The 17,476-nt window shown below is 40.0% G+C and overlaps 1 protein-coding gene across 1 annotated transcript in view; it reads left to right on the top strand.

The window, feature by feature from the left end:
• Nucleotides 1–17,476, top strand: part of LOC124712482 (serine/threonine-protein phosphatase 6 regulatory ankyrin repeat subunit A-like) — a 129,611-nt gene that overhangs the window by 6,333 nt on the left and 105,802 nt on the right. The window contains exon 2 of the mRNA XM_047242776.1: nucleotides 8,410–8,424. Within this exon, the coding sequence (XP_047098732.1) occupies nucleotides 8,410–8,424 (15 nt within the window). The remainder of the gene's footprint in view (nucleotides 1–8,409; nucleotides 8,425–17,476) is intronic.

Genomic DNA, 17,476 nt, shown 5'->3' on the forward strand with positions numbered 1-17,476 from the left:
CGTCGACGGAAAGAAATCCCTGCCTGACACTCTTGACTCCATTCTCGACATATCACTCGAATGAAAAACTATACCCTTCCACCACTCAAGATATGTCGCAAATAGCAGACACAGATTAACAGATACAGTAGATATTCTCACAGTTCGAAAAATTATTGGGTACTGTGTGTACCTTATTGTGGCGTGGCTGTTACGAGAAAGTCATACTATCGGCCTTCTCAGACATGTGCATAGCCAAGAGAATTTCGGAAATTATGAACCAATTATAGCATACTGACAGAGAAAAATCGATAGAAACGAAAATCGTTGCATAAGCTCCGTAGGACTGTAGAATAGAACACTAATATTCTGAGGACGCTAAGCGGTTTAGAAGAGAGGGTAAATTGCATTCTGAGACCAAGTCACGGTGTACAGGAACGAGTAACGTTGTTATGACTTCAAGCAGATGCAGAATAACATTGTTCTTTACTTTTCACTTGGTTTCCTCTATGTATATATGTAGCAATGCAATCATAATAGCTAGCTGCGCGGAGTGACCGCGTGTTTGAGGCGCCATGTCATTGACTGCGCGGCCCCTCCCAGCGGAGGTTTGAGTCCTCCCTCGGGCATGTGTGTGTGTGTGTGTGTGTGTGTGTGTGTGTGTGTGTGTGTGTGTGTGTGTGTATGTAGTTCTTAGCGTAAGTTAGCTTAAGTTAGTTTAAGTAGCGTGTAAGTCTAGGGACCGATGACCTCAGAAGTTTGGTCCCTTAGTAGTTCACACACACAATCATAATATCTACTATTAAGAGAAGAATCTCGTGTTATCCGGTTGCTAAATTTCAGGAGCAGGTGATGTTTGCATGAGATGGTATAGTATATTTGAAGATACTCCAATTATAAAAATAATATGAATCGCTATGAAAGTGACACGAAGTTAAAAGCTTAGGAAGAGAGTAAGTTGGGGAAAGTAGTAAAGGAATTACGTTTCTTGGAAGGGTCTGCAAAAATGTATAGCATCTATTTGTGATGTTACATACGGCACTGCAGTAAGCCCTGTTCTGGAGGCCTATTCTAGTATTTGGGGTGCACAGCAGTCGCTGAAGGGGTTCAGAGGCCCACAGTTGGGATCCTAACATGTAGCTGCAGCTCATTCAAAACTGTATCACAAATGACAGATGAATTTAGGCTGGCGAGATATGGAAGGAACAAGATATTGTTCTTGTAAAACAATGTCATTTATTTCATTAAGCCACTACACATTGTAGGCTTTGCAGTGACTCTACTGTCTTCAGTATGTGCCTCTCACAGGATCATCACAATAAGTGTACTATTCTGCACAGAAAATCTTCTCTTCCTCGACATGAATTCAGTACGACAAGAACTTTGACATGAAGCTTCATCCACTAAACATCAGCCTGTTTCCATTGAAAAATATTTGCCTTTCAGCAACATCTACTGTTCGCAAGCCACAGGCTGTTACGAGTTTTTGTAAATCGGTTTTGTGTTGCAGCATCGTGCAGTGAATGTCAGTAAAGCTTGTACTGACCACTGTGCAACGCATGGACTGGCAGCAGGAACACACAACTCCCACTCAGTCCACCTTGAGGCAGGACAGTGAGCTGGTATCGCCCCCTCCTCCTGGTATGCTGCATCGCCTGCAGTGTCTGCCGCGTGTGCGGGGCTCCAGTCACTGGCAGTCGTGATCTGTGGCTGCGGCGAGCAGTTGTGGCCACCATTACTGCCCCATCCACAGTTGCAGGTCTGACACAGGATCCCACGACTGTCATGCGAATACGGAAGCAGTAGGTTCATGATGTGCGTACTCAATGTTGTTCAGGACCTGAGTAGCCTCAACCCGTTAGCGTCCGTGAGAGGAGTCATTGTTCGCTTGACAATGAAGTATTGTAAATCCATCTCTCGTATGGTGAGTCGAGAAATCACTTTGATAACAGCAAGGCAAGTACCCACACGGACAACAAGAAGACGTCTGCAGCGCTGTCATTACGCCGACCGTTGTTTCAGCTTTCATTGACAAAACAATAGAGACAGGCACAATGACAATCGTACACCAACAACAGCACAGCCCATAACTGTAGCGCCATGTTATCGCATTGGAAGAGTCACTGTTATTCGAAGAGAAACACAATGGATGTGTGTTTATGCCAAGGAGAATAGATATTGCCAGACTGTAGTTTTCATTATGCTTTGCAGGATGACTGCGCGATGATTTTAAGGACATTCAGAGGTGATGGGGAAGAGAAAATACATCACTCTGAGATGAAGGACCCCGGTCCGGATATGAACAAGCCGGCAGCGGTAAGCGAAAATGTTGCTGACTCCCCTATCAGTGGAATACACGTTCCAGATCTTTCGGTGCTAAGGTAGGAGAGCAAGAAACTTTCAAACTTGATTCTAAAGACCAAAACAACAAAAACGTCTAGTAAACATTGGCTCTAGAATGCATACCTTCATAGCTACGGGCACTTGATCATCTTCAATAATGTGAGACACATCGCGTGTACTGAACATGTTCTTAAAGTATGCATTTCACTTCCAATATACAGCGGACATTTTTCATGTTTTGCTCTGTACTACCTCCTCCAAAATTATGGAAAGAAAGACCTTGCAGCAGGAAATATGTGTTTTTAAGTATGGAAGATGAACAAGGGCACTTTTCAGTTTATCAGTTCTCACATATGACTATGCACTCGAGCCAAAAAGAACTGAACAAGAACATACGAAACAGAGCCACGCTCATTCTGCAGCAGTTACAGAACGGAAAGAAATTAAAAGTTTGATGTTGTTCAAACTGAGATTGAGACAATGTTTTCCGGCATACAGCATCGAGTTTTAACTAGCATCACAATACGCTCCGATATTTCGACTTCAGAGGAATCAGATGTCTACGTGGGACTAGATGGACTGATTGTATAAGTCTACTAAAGTGGAGGTTGTTGCACCTGGTGACAGACGCTCGAGATAAAACACGCTCTCATATCGCCACATCGTTACAGTAATGCGAGGCTCGGTGACGTCACGCGGCCTTCTGCTGGCGTGTAAGGAAGTGTGGGCTGTGTCGCTAAGCTCACTACTACTCCAGCAACGGTCGGGACGCTCCGTGTGTTGGCCGCGGCGACGAGCATCACTTGCCTGGAGACATCCCTCCCTCACTCTACGGTGAGTCCTGTTCACCCTTACGGTTTCTTCATATACTGAGTGCCGCATTGTCGGTAATTCCTCTTCCAACTTTGCAAAATAAGACTAAATTGAACCCAGTTATCAAATGAACACAGTCCAACGCTAATTACAGCCAATGGCTGCCACGTGACTTGTATCTGTTCGGCATCCATGGTGTTACGTTTTTCCGCGGGCTGGGGTTCGGTTTTCCTTCTTATTGTGATCACATTCTCATAGTTCAATGCACGTATCTCTTTAGGCTTCTTGTCTGCTCCATGTTTCTTCACTCTGTCGTAGCAGGTAGTATCTAGGTAGTGCAAAGCAACGTTAATGAAATTACCATCCATCCCATACCCACTAGGCAATCGCAGCAAAACACTAGCTAAAAATCATTTCCTGAAAGTTCGTTATAAATAGCGGGCTTCCGGGTTCTACCTTCATGTAGCAAAATGGTTAAAGTTCTGTTGACTGTTCATTGCCACTAACACTCATCAAATAGCTATCAAGTCCGTATTAACATCCGCACTCATATTGTCTCTATCTATCACATCTTTACAACTGTAAGCTTGGCTAGTCACACGGCAGCAGCCAGAATTTTGCAAGTCATATGAGCTTGTCGCATTGCTGTTTTGCTGAGGATATTAATGCCTCTATGGTACACGATTACTGGGTGTTATGCTTGATATTTTTACTGATGTATGTTTACGATTCATCTCTTTTCACTGGTTGGTAATTTATTCTGATTGTTGGCTTTTAGAGTCTTGATAAGATTCAGTATTATATAAACATTTTAGTATGCTGCTATTGTTAGTTTGTTTCCTATGCATCGATTACTTAGTCTTGCAAGAACTTCCCAACTAATTTCCTCTAATTCATCTCATGCATTGACAGATCCTATGCGAGTACCTAGTAGCTCATCTGCAAAGGAGATTCAGCCTCTAGTATTTTTTATGCTCTGAAGCTGGTTCGTTAATGACAACAAACAGAAACCTGTGGGCAGCTTTTGGTGACGTTCATCACAATTTACTTTCGAGGTATTCCAGTTTCACTAGCCTGTCGATGGAGTAACCTCTTAGGATGTTATAGACACTATTGGGATTTAATATTCTTTTTTGTGGAATCTAAAATTTAAAAACCTCTCTCATACCGGCCTGATTTAGCTTCGCTGATCAGGATAGTAAAAACATGCGTATATTAAGGGAATTTTCATTCACAAAGCAGGCTTTAACGAAATCGTCGAAATGAATGGAATTGATTTGAAATTTCGTTAAAGAAGAATAATAAATTTTATCTTTTGCTTTTAAGTTAATTTTCTTTCGTGCGAACTTTGTTGTAGAACCACTCTCTTATTTTCGTGTGGTAATAAAAATTTTTACCTTCTTAAGAATTACGTACATTTAAAGAAAAAATAATATTTACGTGAACTCATATGAACTGGTTAAGAATATTAGGTTGAGAATTGAGTCCTTTAAATCATTCGGCCTTGGCATACACTTTCCAGATGCAGTGGGTTTTTTGTTAAATATTTTTACTGAATTTTATCCCGGCACTAGCCATAGAACACAAGATTACCTCTATTAGCAGAAAATGTTTTAATTATTGCCAAGCCGACATTTATCACTGATCAAACCTACTTCATTACACATTTAAGATATTTTGAAAGAACCAAACTGTTTAAATTTCAATGTTAACTAACATTAGCTATCCGCCTACGAATGCACAAACGTATAATTAATTCAAATTTTATCAGCCACAGGATCACTGAAAAAGAAGAACAATTTCTTAATTCACTATTGATTTTTATGCTTCTGTTTCCGATTTACGGGTTTATTAATTTTTTAAATGTGCCGCCTATTGTTGGTCGCGGCACAGCCCAGCAACACCGCTAAAAAATGCTGAAAAATTCTTAAAGAAATTTTATAGATGACGTGGGCAAGCTAATTTACATAAATAATTCACACTTTTGATGAACTCTAATATATTTAGATCAAACAACAATACAACTCACATTAATTCGTAACGCATCGTCTAATGGCGGCTAAGACCAGACAGAGACAAAAGAAGTCTACCCATTCGTAAAAAACTCTTTCACAGTGTCCTACCGCAATGACTTCTGAACAGAGAAGACCAAAGAATACATAATGCATTGTGCTTAAATAGTATTGCTGACTATTAACATTTCTTTGCAAATTGACGATATTATTCTCATTTCTTTGCAAATTGACGATATTATTCTCTTCTGACAACATTTTATATATATCTCTGCTATCGCAAATACTGACACATTTTACAATCACATAATAAATACAGAAAAATTCCTATCCTAAATACAGAGAAATATTACAACAAAAAATATAAGGAGAATAACAAATGTCTTAACACCACATTCAGTAATATTTTTGTTCAATAATTACGATATATACAACTTGCCCAGAGCAGCGTATATGGTACAAATAAACTCTTGTTCTTTAATAATGTGAGTTTGCCAGGGAACGTTACATTGCCCCCTGGCAGCATTTGGCAAAGAGTTTTTACACTTTGACACAATGGTGCCAGTAACGTTCTTTACACTTGTATATTTTACGGAATGGCTCTTTTATTTAGTCCCAGGGTTATATAAGTTCATGGCTCCCCCATTTGGGCGTAGGCAAACAGAAAACCTGGGCAAAACTGTGCCGGAGCCCAACCATCCCAGTTGGTTCATGGTCAATATTGTCTCTTTAACAGTTATTCATTTGAATTAAATTAGCAGTTCGTCACAAACGGTTACACAATTACACAATATCACAGTCACATACAGTTCGACTGAAGTTTTTTGTGTGTGATACTATTATTCTTGTGATACACTACAAGGTCACTTGTCCTACGTAGTAAATGTTCAATGTTTATCGAAATGAAGTCATTGACATGTTATTCAGTTTATGTGAACATAAAAAAAATCAATAATGCTGTATTTGGTGAGCGGTGCGGAGTGATTGTTGAGCGGCGCTCGGCGCGGCGCGCTGACTCCGTGTAGGTCACCGCCCCCGGCGTTGACAGCTACGGCGCGGAGGGGCGTGGCTGTCTGTCTGGTCTGCTACGGGCTGCTGCGGCCGCTGCATAGCTGATGTAGCCGGATGCGCGTTGGATATCCGCTCGCCCGTGCGACGTTTTCTTGCAGTGCTCCAGGAAACATGCAACAAGTTCAGAAACAGTGTACTATCCTTATAGGCATTTTTCCTGCTGTGGGAAAGAACGCACACAGTTAGTGGCAGTTATTACTCAGTAGGCCTTCACTAGTCTGGTTTGCACAATGTTTCGTTGTCACAGTAACACGTTTTATGGGCATACAATATTTTTCACCATGTCATGACTTGTCATTAGTCACACGCAAGTTTTCACCTTTGGACAAAATGTATCTCTGTAGTCAATGCGCTTTCCTAGCGTCCCTTGACACACAAAGAGTTAAAGTTTGACACTAGCTTGATCCACCGTCCGTTATCGGTTCACTGTTCGTGTCGTGCTAGTTCCTTGTCCACTTGCACACACGGCGATGATACAGTTTTTTATTACTTATACTCAACTACTCCGTGACGTATTGCTGCAGGTTTAACAGTCACTGTCTGTCTCTGCCGCACAATACTGCACTTTTGTTTAAGTTCCTTTATTTTTATTTACAATGTCCGCTGTGCAATTTTTTTTTGTAATATCACATTCGTAACTCTTTACCAAGGTGTGATATTTGCGTACATGGTAACAAATATTCAAAATTTGGTATTAGTTTGCCCAAAAGTCATCTATATTCGTGTTCGAGTAGATTTTATTTGTGCATTCCAGCCGGATTCAGGCATATTGTTCAATAACTCCTTTGAACTCATGTCACACTTTATTATCAACGTCCTATGTAACTACAGTGTAGTCTCTGTAGGCAAAAATTGACTTGGACTGTATCTGGCTAGCTCTTTTTTACTGTTTGAATCTGCACATGCTTCAATTGAAGCTTCTTTGCGCGTAACTTTGCATTACATAAATTTGCAACAAGTTTGCCTCCCGTGGTGCCCTCGGGTCACTACTGGGTGCATTATTCTCTCAGATAACATTGGTTAGATAATAAAGTTCTCAGGGCCTCATATTATTGATATTATTCTGGGTTCGAGTCTGTCAATCTGACAGCTATACATATATACATACATACACCTAATAGAAAAGATTGTGCCAAGAAATATTTCAAATTTGGGCACATAGAAAATTATGTAGTACCCTAACTAATCATTACTAAAATGTTCTTTTTGATTGAACTCTGTCACAGCTTAACACTACAAATAATTGCACTAATCAGATTATCTGTGCAAACATTTAGAGCATGTTCCAGATAACACAAATTAAAAGAGTACATAACACAAATATCCATACACATGAGAAAGTCAATCATATTCTTATAACTAAACACTTCTACACTAGTACATTATCTCTAAAGATCACACATCATTAATGTTCATTATTTACAAACGAATGGTGTCCACATATGACTATTAGTCTTTTACTGTAGGAATGCTTTTACATCCTTACACGGATACAGTCCCCGTACTCTCCCTGAGTGCGGATCTGCTAAGAGATAGCTACACTCATGTGGCACACTTACTACTCTAAAAGGTCCATTGTACACCAATTGCCACTTGCTATTCTGTTTCAAGGATGCCGAGGACTTAGGATGATTGCGTAAGAGTACCAAGTCCCCAACACTAAATTTTTTGTTATTCGTCACATGTCGGTTATATTTTTCTTTCCTTTTCTGAGCGCACCTGGTAAGGTTGCACCCTGCTTTTCTTATCTTCTCTTCCTTAGGCTCAGGAATGACTGGGACCTTAGGCAAAGGTGCCAGCCACTCATTCAAAACTCTATTATTATTCATTATAATCTCGTTTGGTGGATACCCCGTAGAAGCATGCGGGGTTGCGTTGTGAACTTCTACAAACTTAGGTATCAGATCTGGCCATCTTGTGTGTTTATATGCAATGTATAACCTGAAAAATTTATTTAAGTCTCCAAATGTTCTCTCTACTAAACTTGCTTGTGGGTGAAAACGGGAAATTAGTATATGCTTTATATCTTGTTCATGTAAATAGTTTTTCCAGGTATGGCCTGTAAAATAGGAAGCATTATCCGATATTATCGCTTCAGGCTTACCCACTTGTGAAAAATATTCCTTCCCTAACCATTTAACTATTCCACGAGCAGTGGCTGATTTAAGGCAGTATATTTTTAAATATTTAGAGAAAAGGTCATACACCGCTAAAATGTACTTCAATCCACCCCTGGCTCGTGGGTAGGGTCCTGCTATGTCTATAGATACTAACTGAAGTGGTCGATGAGGCACTATAGGATGCAGTTCAAACCTTGTGGACTTATTTTGAAACTTAGCCTTTTGGCACAGAGGACAAGTCCTGATAATGGTGCGAGTCTGCTGGCTTATCCCCTTAAAATAACAGAATTTGGACAAAATCCTTATTGTCTTGCCTATCCCAGCGTGACCCCATGCTAAATGCGTGTGCCACACTACAGCTGGGATAGCCTGTTGTGGTATACACACGACTCCATGGTCATTTGACACACCTGTTTTATAATACAGAATATTATCTACTATTTTGAAATTCTGAACACTTTTAAGATTGGTTCCTTCCTTAATTTTACTAATGATATCTCGCCAGATCGGATCAGTTTCCTGCAATATAGACATATTTTTACACATATGTAAAAAGTCCCTCCTATGTACCTTATCTTGTACTAATAGTATTCGATGTTCCTCCGATTGTTCCAAAATATTTGACATTGAGGATTGCCCTAGTGGAAGCCTCGACAAGGCGTCCGCTACAACATTATCTTGTCCTTTTAGGTACATGATTTTAATTTTATATTCCTGTAATGCTAACCTCCATCTAAGCAAGCGGGTATGGTATAATTTGCAAGTCATTAAATAGCTCAGAGCCTGGTGGTCACTGAATACTTTGACTTCTTTACCATAGATGTAATAGTTAAATTTCTTTACCGCCCAAACCACTGCAAGAGCCTCTAATTCGGTAGCGGAATATGCTCTCTCGCAGCTGTTTAGTGTGCGGCTGGCAAATCCGATTACATTGATTGTTGTGGGGTCGTTGCTCCTGTCCCACTGAAATAAACACGCGCCCAGACCGTATGAACACGAATCTGTCGCTATACAAAAATCTTTTATCATGTCTGGGTGTCGCAGTATGTTTGCGTTCACCAAGGCATTTTTGATAGCGTCAAATGCGCGTTGACATTCTTCTGTCCACACCCAGTGCGCATTTTTACGCAACAGGCTCAATAAAGATTCGTTATTCATTAATTGGTTGGGAACAAACCGTCTAAAAAAAGATGCTAGACCCATAAATGCTTTGAGCTGTTTCTTAGTTCTCGGACTAGGAAACCCACGAATTACATCAAGTTTTTTGCTGTCAGGCTTGATGCCTTGTGGTGTTATTATGTGACCTAGAAATTTAATCTGATTACGTCCAAATTTGGATTTATCAAGATTCGCTGTTACTCCCGCTTGCTTAAACCTTTCTAAGACTTTACTCAGTAGTTCTACGTGCTCCTCCCAGGTGGCAGTGGCAATCACTAGATCGTCTACATACACTGTTACCTTTTGCAGCAAATCCGGACCTAAAACCGCTTCGAGGGCTGTTATGAAAACTCCTGCACTTACATTTAAGCCGAAAGGTAGTACCCTAAGTTGGTAGCTCCTTCCCCCAAATATAAATGCTGTATATTTCCTCGACTCGGGTGTGAGCAGGATTTGCCAGAATGAACTTCTCATATCAATAGATGTCAAATATTGCACTCCATGAAATTTTTGAATTTGCTCATCAAGATTTTCCGGATGAGTCCTAACGGGTACAATAATTTCATTTATGTCTCTCGCATCTAGTACTAACCGTACCTGTCCGTCTGCTTTTGCTACCGCCACCAAAGGACTACTATAAGGGGACAAAGACGGTTCTATTATTCCCCACTCGATCAGTTTTCTTATTTCTTTAGCTACTATTTCCTTCTTGGACCAAGGAATGGAGTATGAGGCTCGACAGTAAGTTTTGTGAGGCTTCACCTCGATATTGTACTGATATCCCTTAACAATTCCTGGTCGTTCTGAAAATACGTCTGCATAATTAGATAATAACTGTACCAAATCCTGCTGTTGCATAGAGTTCAAATTTTCGGACTGTGATACTTTGTTCACAAGTGCGTCCACATTTGCTTTTAATTGATCACCTTGTACGCCAGGATAATAGAGATTCTGTCCTAGACAATGATTGTCTAAATGTAGTATCGACTGATTCCTACACTTTATGTTAATAGCATTACAATTAGGTACAGGTACCTCTTCAGATCTGAGCATGGACAATTCTATTCTCCTACCAGCATTCATCAAACTTAATTTTCCCCGAGAAAGGTCGATTATTGCGTCCCTTTTTCTCAAAAAATCTACCCCCAAAATGCAGGCTACTTTTAAACTCTTTACTACCAGGAATGAGCACGCTATGGCTTCATCCCCTAAATACATCTCTACCCGCACTTGGAGTTTAATTATTTGTCGCTGTGCACTTATGGCTCCAGTGACTTTACAATTATTCACGGGAAAAGTCAGCATACGCCTTTCCTTCCCCAGTACTTTGAATAAGTCCATACTCATAACACTGACAGTAGCACCTGTATCTACGACCGCTTGCACATCAGTATTGTTAATTTTGACCCCTATTATCGCTTGTACTTTGTCTTTGTGCTCCTTTATGCACGTGGATGGTTCAGTTATTAATTCATCTCCCATCTGTACCCCGTCATTATACCTAAGGATACAGATTTTGTTCGGTGTTTTGTTCTGTGTCGGGCTGCTCTCACTCCAAACCTCAGCCGACGATGGAGAGCGTATCTCGGCTGCATCTGTTGAATTATTGCTAGTGGATGGGCGTGGCTGCTCTGTGTCACTGACCTCCACTATGTGCACGTTGTGTTGCGTCGGCCGCCACGGTTGCGCAATTGGCGCATTTTGTGGTGGCGGTCGGTTATTGTCATACCTATCACTGTTTTGCCGGTCCGGACTGCGGCCAAGTTCGGTTTGCATGATTGTAAGTATTAGTGTTGCTCGGCCCCCTGGCATTTTTCCATCTATTATTGCTTGGTGGGCCTGTTTCATACCGGTCATCGAACCTCCTTTTCCGGTCATTATTCACCGGCGGACTATTGCCGTTCCGGTCTCTACCTCTATTTCCGTTTTGTGCATACTCTTGTCTCCTATTATTACCTCCGCCGTTTCCATTACTTGGTGGAGGCGTGTTATTTCTACCATTTCTATAACCGTTTCCGTTACTTCTAGCCTGTTCAGTAGCTGCCTTGACGTCCTCCTGAATCAGGTCAATTGAGTCCAGAACAGACAAGAAATGTTCCATATCATTTTCAGGCACGTGTATAAGTTTTTCCTTTACATGTATCGGCAAGTGTGATTTCAAAAGTCTGATCAAATCCCGGGATGAAATCTGTTCGTCCCAGTAACGGGTCTTATTAATGTACTTCTCGAAATATTTTCGCAAATTGCCTAGTCGTGGAGAATACGGCTCTGGATTATATACCTCCTTCCTTAATCTCTCCTGGATACATGTTGACCAATATTTGGCCAAGAATGCTTTTTCAAATTGCTCATATGTATCACAACTGTCAGCTGCTTCGGTTGCCCATAATGCAGCATCTCCTTGTATGTAGGACATAACGAACTGTATTTTCTGGGTATGACTCCAAACGCTAGGCAAAATGTTTCTAAATCCCTTGATAAACACTACAGGGTGAACAGATTTCTTCTCCGTTGTAAAGATCTGAAACTGTCGGTTCCTAATCAAGCTTTCTTCAATCACTACTTTGGAATGACATTTATTTGTTTCGCTTACATTGGTTGCCTGTTCTGTCTCGCAGTCGCAATTTTTTATTGCAGTATTTATATGCCTATCATTGTTGGACCTGGCTGGCGTGACATACGCCCGTGCCTCGTCATGCCGCAAGCTAAGCTCCATTTCGGCAAGACGACGGTCCACACTCCGCTGCCACAGCGGAATGTCTTTGTGCACTATCCTTATTAGATCTTGCACATCCGCACTTGAGCCCACATCTCTGGCCTCAATTGCGGCGTGCACTTTCTGATCTATTTCTTTTATGACTTCATTTTCTACTTTGTGCACTTGTTCGATCACTTTGTTCTCAATTACTTGAGTTGTGTCAATTTCTAGTTGTTCGACCCTATTAGTCAGGACACTGATTTCCTCTACTATATTGGCGTTAGCCACTTGAACACTATCTACTCTTTCGCTTAATTCTTGCACCATTTTGGGTATGGTTTCATATTTTTGTTTCAAACTAACAATCTCACTTTGTATAACTTCTAAAGTTTGCATCAACTGCAAGTCCCTCTCATGCAGGCGTCGGTCACGCTCTGCTTGTTTAGCATCACGTTCTCTATCGCGCTCTGCTTGTTTGGCAAATTCAGCTACCAATCTCTGGTCACGCTCTGCTTGTTTAGCATCACGCTCTCTATCGTGTTCTGCTTGTTTAGCATCACGCTCTCTATCGTGTTCTGCTTGTTTAGCATCACGTTCTCTATCACGCTCTGCTTGCACACGTACAAATTCAGCTTGGAAATTGAGCATGCGCTCGAACATAACTCTTAATTATTGCACTTCTGACACCTCATCACTCTCTGGTCCGTGTCCAGTGCTTGCGGATGGCACAGTATTTCCGCTATCAACTGAATCACTGGGTGGCAATGGCAACATTTCTTGCCCTTCTGCCAGCAGATTTTCATATTGTACTTCCTGAACTACATCACTAACATTACTTTGTGTCCCACTTTCCAACTCGGTATCACTACTTACTGACTGTTGCTCATTATCCATGTTGATATCTTTCTGACTACGCAATCTAACCATAGTAAACAAAAGAAATGAAATCTGAACTAAATATCCTAACACTCAGGTTTCACTGACATAATCACACAAGAAATGGACATTAACTAATACACACTTACTATATACTACAATGACTACCTACCTAAATGTCCTGTTATTTTAAAACAAAGTACTAACAACAAGCACACCACTAATGATCCGAGAACACTGCACTGAGGCTACTGTACTACCCACAGGACAACTACACTGTAGCTTTACCTTTTGGTGATCTATCTTGGGTGCAGCTGCCCCCTGATATTGTGGTAGGTAATTAATGTTTCGAAATATTGAGCTCTCTTCTTCAGCTTGCCTCTGGGTACATAGTGTTCTCATGCAAAAAATCATACACAGGTATTACCACACAATATTGGTTATGCAATACATACAATACATAGAAAAATTATTAAATGTTCTGCAACAAAGTTCGACTATAGTAATTCCCTAGTTATCTCACGGGTATTTAGTGGCCACTGCATATTCGTGCCCCACGTTGGGCGCCAATTTAACGAAATCGTCGAAATGAATGGAATTGATTTGAAATTTCGTTAAAGAAGAATAATAAATTTTATCTTTTGCTTTTAAGTTAATTTTCTTTCGTGCGAACTTTGTTGTAGAACCACTCTCTTATTTTCGTGTGGTAATAAAAATTTTTACCTTCTTAAGAATTACGTACATTTAAAGAAAAAATATTTACGTGAACTCATATGAACTGGTTAAGAATATTAGGTTGAGAATTGAGTCCTTTAAATCATTCGGCCTTGACATACACTTTCGAGATGCAGTGGGTTTTTTGTTAAATATTTTTACTGAATTTTATCCCGGCACTAGCCATAGAACACAAGATTACCTCTATTAGCAGAAAATGTTTTAATTATTGCCAAGCCGACATTTATCACTGATCAAACCTACTTCATTACACATTTAAGATATTTTGAAAGAACCAAACTGTTTAAATTTCAATGTTAACTAACATTAGCTATCCGCCTACGAATGCACAAACGTATAATTAATTCAAATTTTATCAGCCACAGGATCACTGAAAAAGAAGAACAATTTCTTAATTCACTATTGATTTTTATGCTTCTGTTCCCGATTTACGGGTTTGATAATTTTTTAAATGTGCCGCCTATTGTTGGTCGCGGCACAACCCAGCAACACCGCTAAAAAATGCTGAAAAATTCTTAAAGAAATTTTATAGATGACGTGGGCAAGCTAATTTACATAAATAATTCACACTTTTGATAAACTCTAATATATTTAGATCAAACAACAATACAACTCACATTAATTCGTAACGCATCGTCTAATGGCGGCTAAGACCAGACAGAGACAAAAGAAGTCTACCCATTCGTAAAAAACTCTTTCACAGTGTCCTACCGCAATGACTTCTGAACAGAGAAGACCAAAGAATACATAATGCATTGTGCTTAAATAGTATTGCTGACTATTAACATTTCTTTGCAAATTGACGATATTATTCTCTTCTGACAACATTTTATATATATCTCTGCTATCGCAAATACTGACACATTTTACGATCACATAATAAATACAGAAAAATTCCTATCCTAAATACAGAGAAATATTACAACAAAAAATATAAGGAGAATAACAAATGTCTTTTACACCACATTCAGTAATATTTTTGTTCAATAATTACGATATATACAACTTGCCCAGAGCGGCGTATATGGTACAAATAAACTCTTGTTCTTTAATAATGTGAGTTTGCCAGGGAACGTTACAAGGCTTATCACATTCACACAGTTCAGTACTGTTCTATCCTGATTAAATTGAGCTCAACTTAAATTCCATAAGGCAGTGAAGCAATTTCGAAGTCTCGGTGCGACGAATATTGTCAGTCGATCTCCTGGAAACGTTTGTAATAATTATTAACTTTCGGTGATCACATGGGGAAGACCGGAGATCTGCTGGTAAGACCGTGTTAGCCTATTTATTTGAAATAACTGGATATTTTGAGCATACAAAACGCAGGTTCGTCCAGTGTAAATCAGACGTTCCCCACTGATCCCGTGCAACACAGCGTAGTAAGCAGACACTGTCAATAATAATCAGTTAAATAATACGCGAACACACTTACTTTAGTTTAGTTCATGTATTAAATTCCTTCTCATACAGAATCTCATCAAGATGGCTACTAGCCCAATCATACATACATATACATCCTCCTTCTTTCAAGAAGTTCCTTCATTCTTTTCATAAGAGAAAACGTAGATAGCAGAGCAGCTATTCCATGGAGTAAATGGGCGCTCCAAGGAATAATTGGGCTTGTAACTACTTTGCATTGATAATCGGTAAGATAAGAAGAGGTATTTCGAGATATGTACTGAGTTATATAATTTAAAAAAATTCTGAAAATATCGCGGAGAGACCGCTGCAAGAGACATTACAGGGACAACACATCTGCGTCATTCTTTGAACTGCGTAGGCAATCATAAATTATCGATATCGCCAGCTTTATCAGTCATTATGACTATAACCTACTTGTCTGAGGTATTCTCAATATGCCTTGCGTGATTTATAGCACCCTCAGTGTATTTCCCTTTCGCGACACCATAATACAGGAGTTCATGCCTCTCATGACGCTAAGATGGCTCAGATGGACGCACGGGGCGTTTCCTTGTACTTTCGCTGGGCATTTACCAAACGAATTGTGCTGTAAAACTTATACCTCACAATACCAAGGTGGGCAGGGATTAGGGTACGTTATGCCCGTCTATATTGTAATCTAGTCAGTTTATTTATATTTTAAAATATCGAAAAAGTATGTGTTGTTGTTAATGAATTCTATCATATTTAATATATCTTTTAAATATTTCAGTTCAGTTAACGTAAAAGTTTAAGTAACAGTAGTAGATTTCACTCTCTTCAGTGAAACTCGTAGTCAGTATATCCAAGTTATGGGCCACACTTACTCATCAGTACCTCTTTAAAAAATACGTTTAGAGTAAAATACAACAACACTGAAAGAAATGTGCATTTCTTATATTGCTTATGTTGGTTATGACGTCAGTAGTATACATTTTCGAAGGTACTTTGATATTGATAACAATCTCTTAAACGGTATTTTCACCTTTTGGACCCTAATTACACATAATTACCTCTTCAAAAGCGTGTAGTTACCATAATTTTAATTTTTTAGCAACGGCACGAAGTACCACCTTCCCCCACCCACTACCTCCTCCTCTGCTCCCCACCCCCCCTTGGTAATGGAAGTTAACTAAAATTACTCGATATTGTTTGGGCGGAGTCGTTTTGGATCTTTGTGTTCTCCGTAAATTTACTTGAGACATTGCAGATCATGTTTGCTCATACTTGCAAAGGAAATTGTGGAATGACGCTGTTATATACGGTAAAGTCTGGTCCACTAGCTGATGCAACACTTGCGCTGTAACTATATCAAGCTCTATTGCTTCTTTCTTTTTTTGAATTTTATTACTGCCCAGGCCTATGTGCTTCTGGCCAAATCGAATCAGAACATCATTATTCACATGCTGCTGGAGTAGTTCAGAGCGAAGATACTGTCATGTCTTCCGGCAACAGGGTCCTAATGTCTTCTGGTCCATCGTCGTCATACCTCTAGATCATCTGAAGGACGATATAACAGTAGGTATCGAATCGTGTTTGTTGAAAGTTTGTATGTGAAACAGTAGATGTCTGCTACCATTTGGTTCTTCAAATGTAGCTCGCATTTTTCTGCTCTTGTTAGGTGTAACAGTTCTTTATATTGTCATTTGACAGTTCGATAGAAACTCAGCCTTGTCATTCTGTTTCCCCTGAGGTTCTATGGTAGTGCCTTATCACCTGCTGTGCTGTCTATGGGGTGAAACATCAGGGAATTTTAAAAACCTTTGGCTACCTGATAAATATAGGGATCGCCTTAATGTGCGCCGTCTGCAACATTTATATAAACTTGTTGCCTGTGGCGTGAACATCAGTACCGATTTTATGCAGTGGCTGTACATTGAATGCTCCGTTTAAATTTTCACAATTCGCTTTACGTAAATTGTATACTCGCTTGGGCTGTTTATTAGCATCTGAGACACTAACTGCATCTCTTATTCTAAACTAATTGAGATTATGGCCGGACCTTCCACACTCCACTGCTGTCTCTGCATTTTTAGTTTGCAAGGCTGATATTTATATTTGGTTCTCCATATGGACGATTTTCGAAAGGCAGAGGGTTGAGAGGCCTGTTCAAGACATGAAGGCCGAGTGTGCAGAGGTCAAAACATTTACCAACTTTCGGTCGACACTGTTCTGCCTGTGGCTCGTACAAGTATAGAGTGTGCCGTGCGAGGAGAAATGGCTGCTGA

This window comes from Schistocerca piceifrons, chromosome 8, assembly GCF_021461385.2.
Source record: "Schistocerca piceifrons isolate TAMUIC-IGC-003096 chromosome 8, iqSchPice1.1, whole genome shotgun sequence".
NCBI lineage: Eukaryota > Metazoa > Arthropoda > Insecta > Orthoptera > Acrididae > Schistocerca > Schistocerca piceifrons.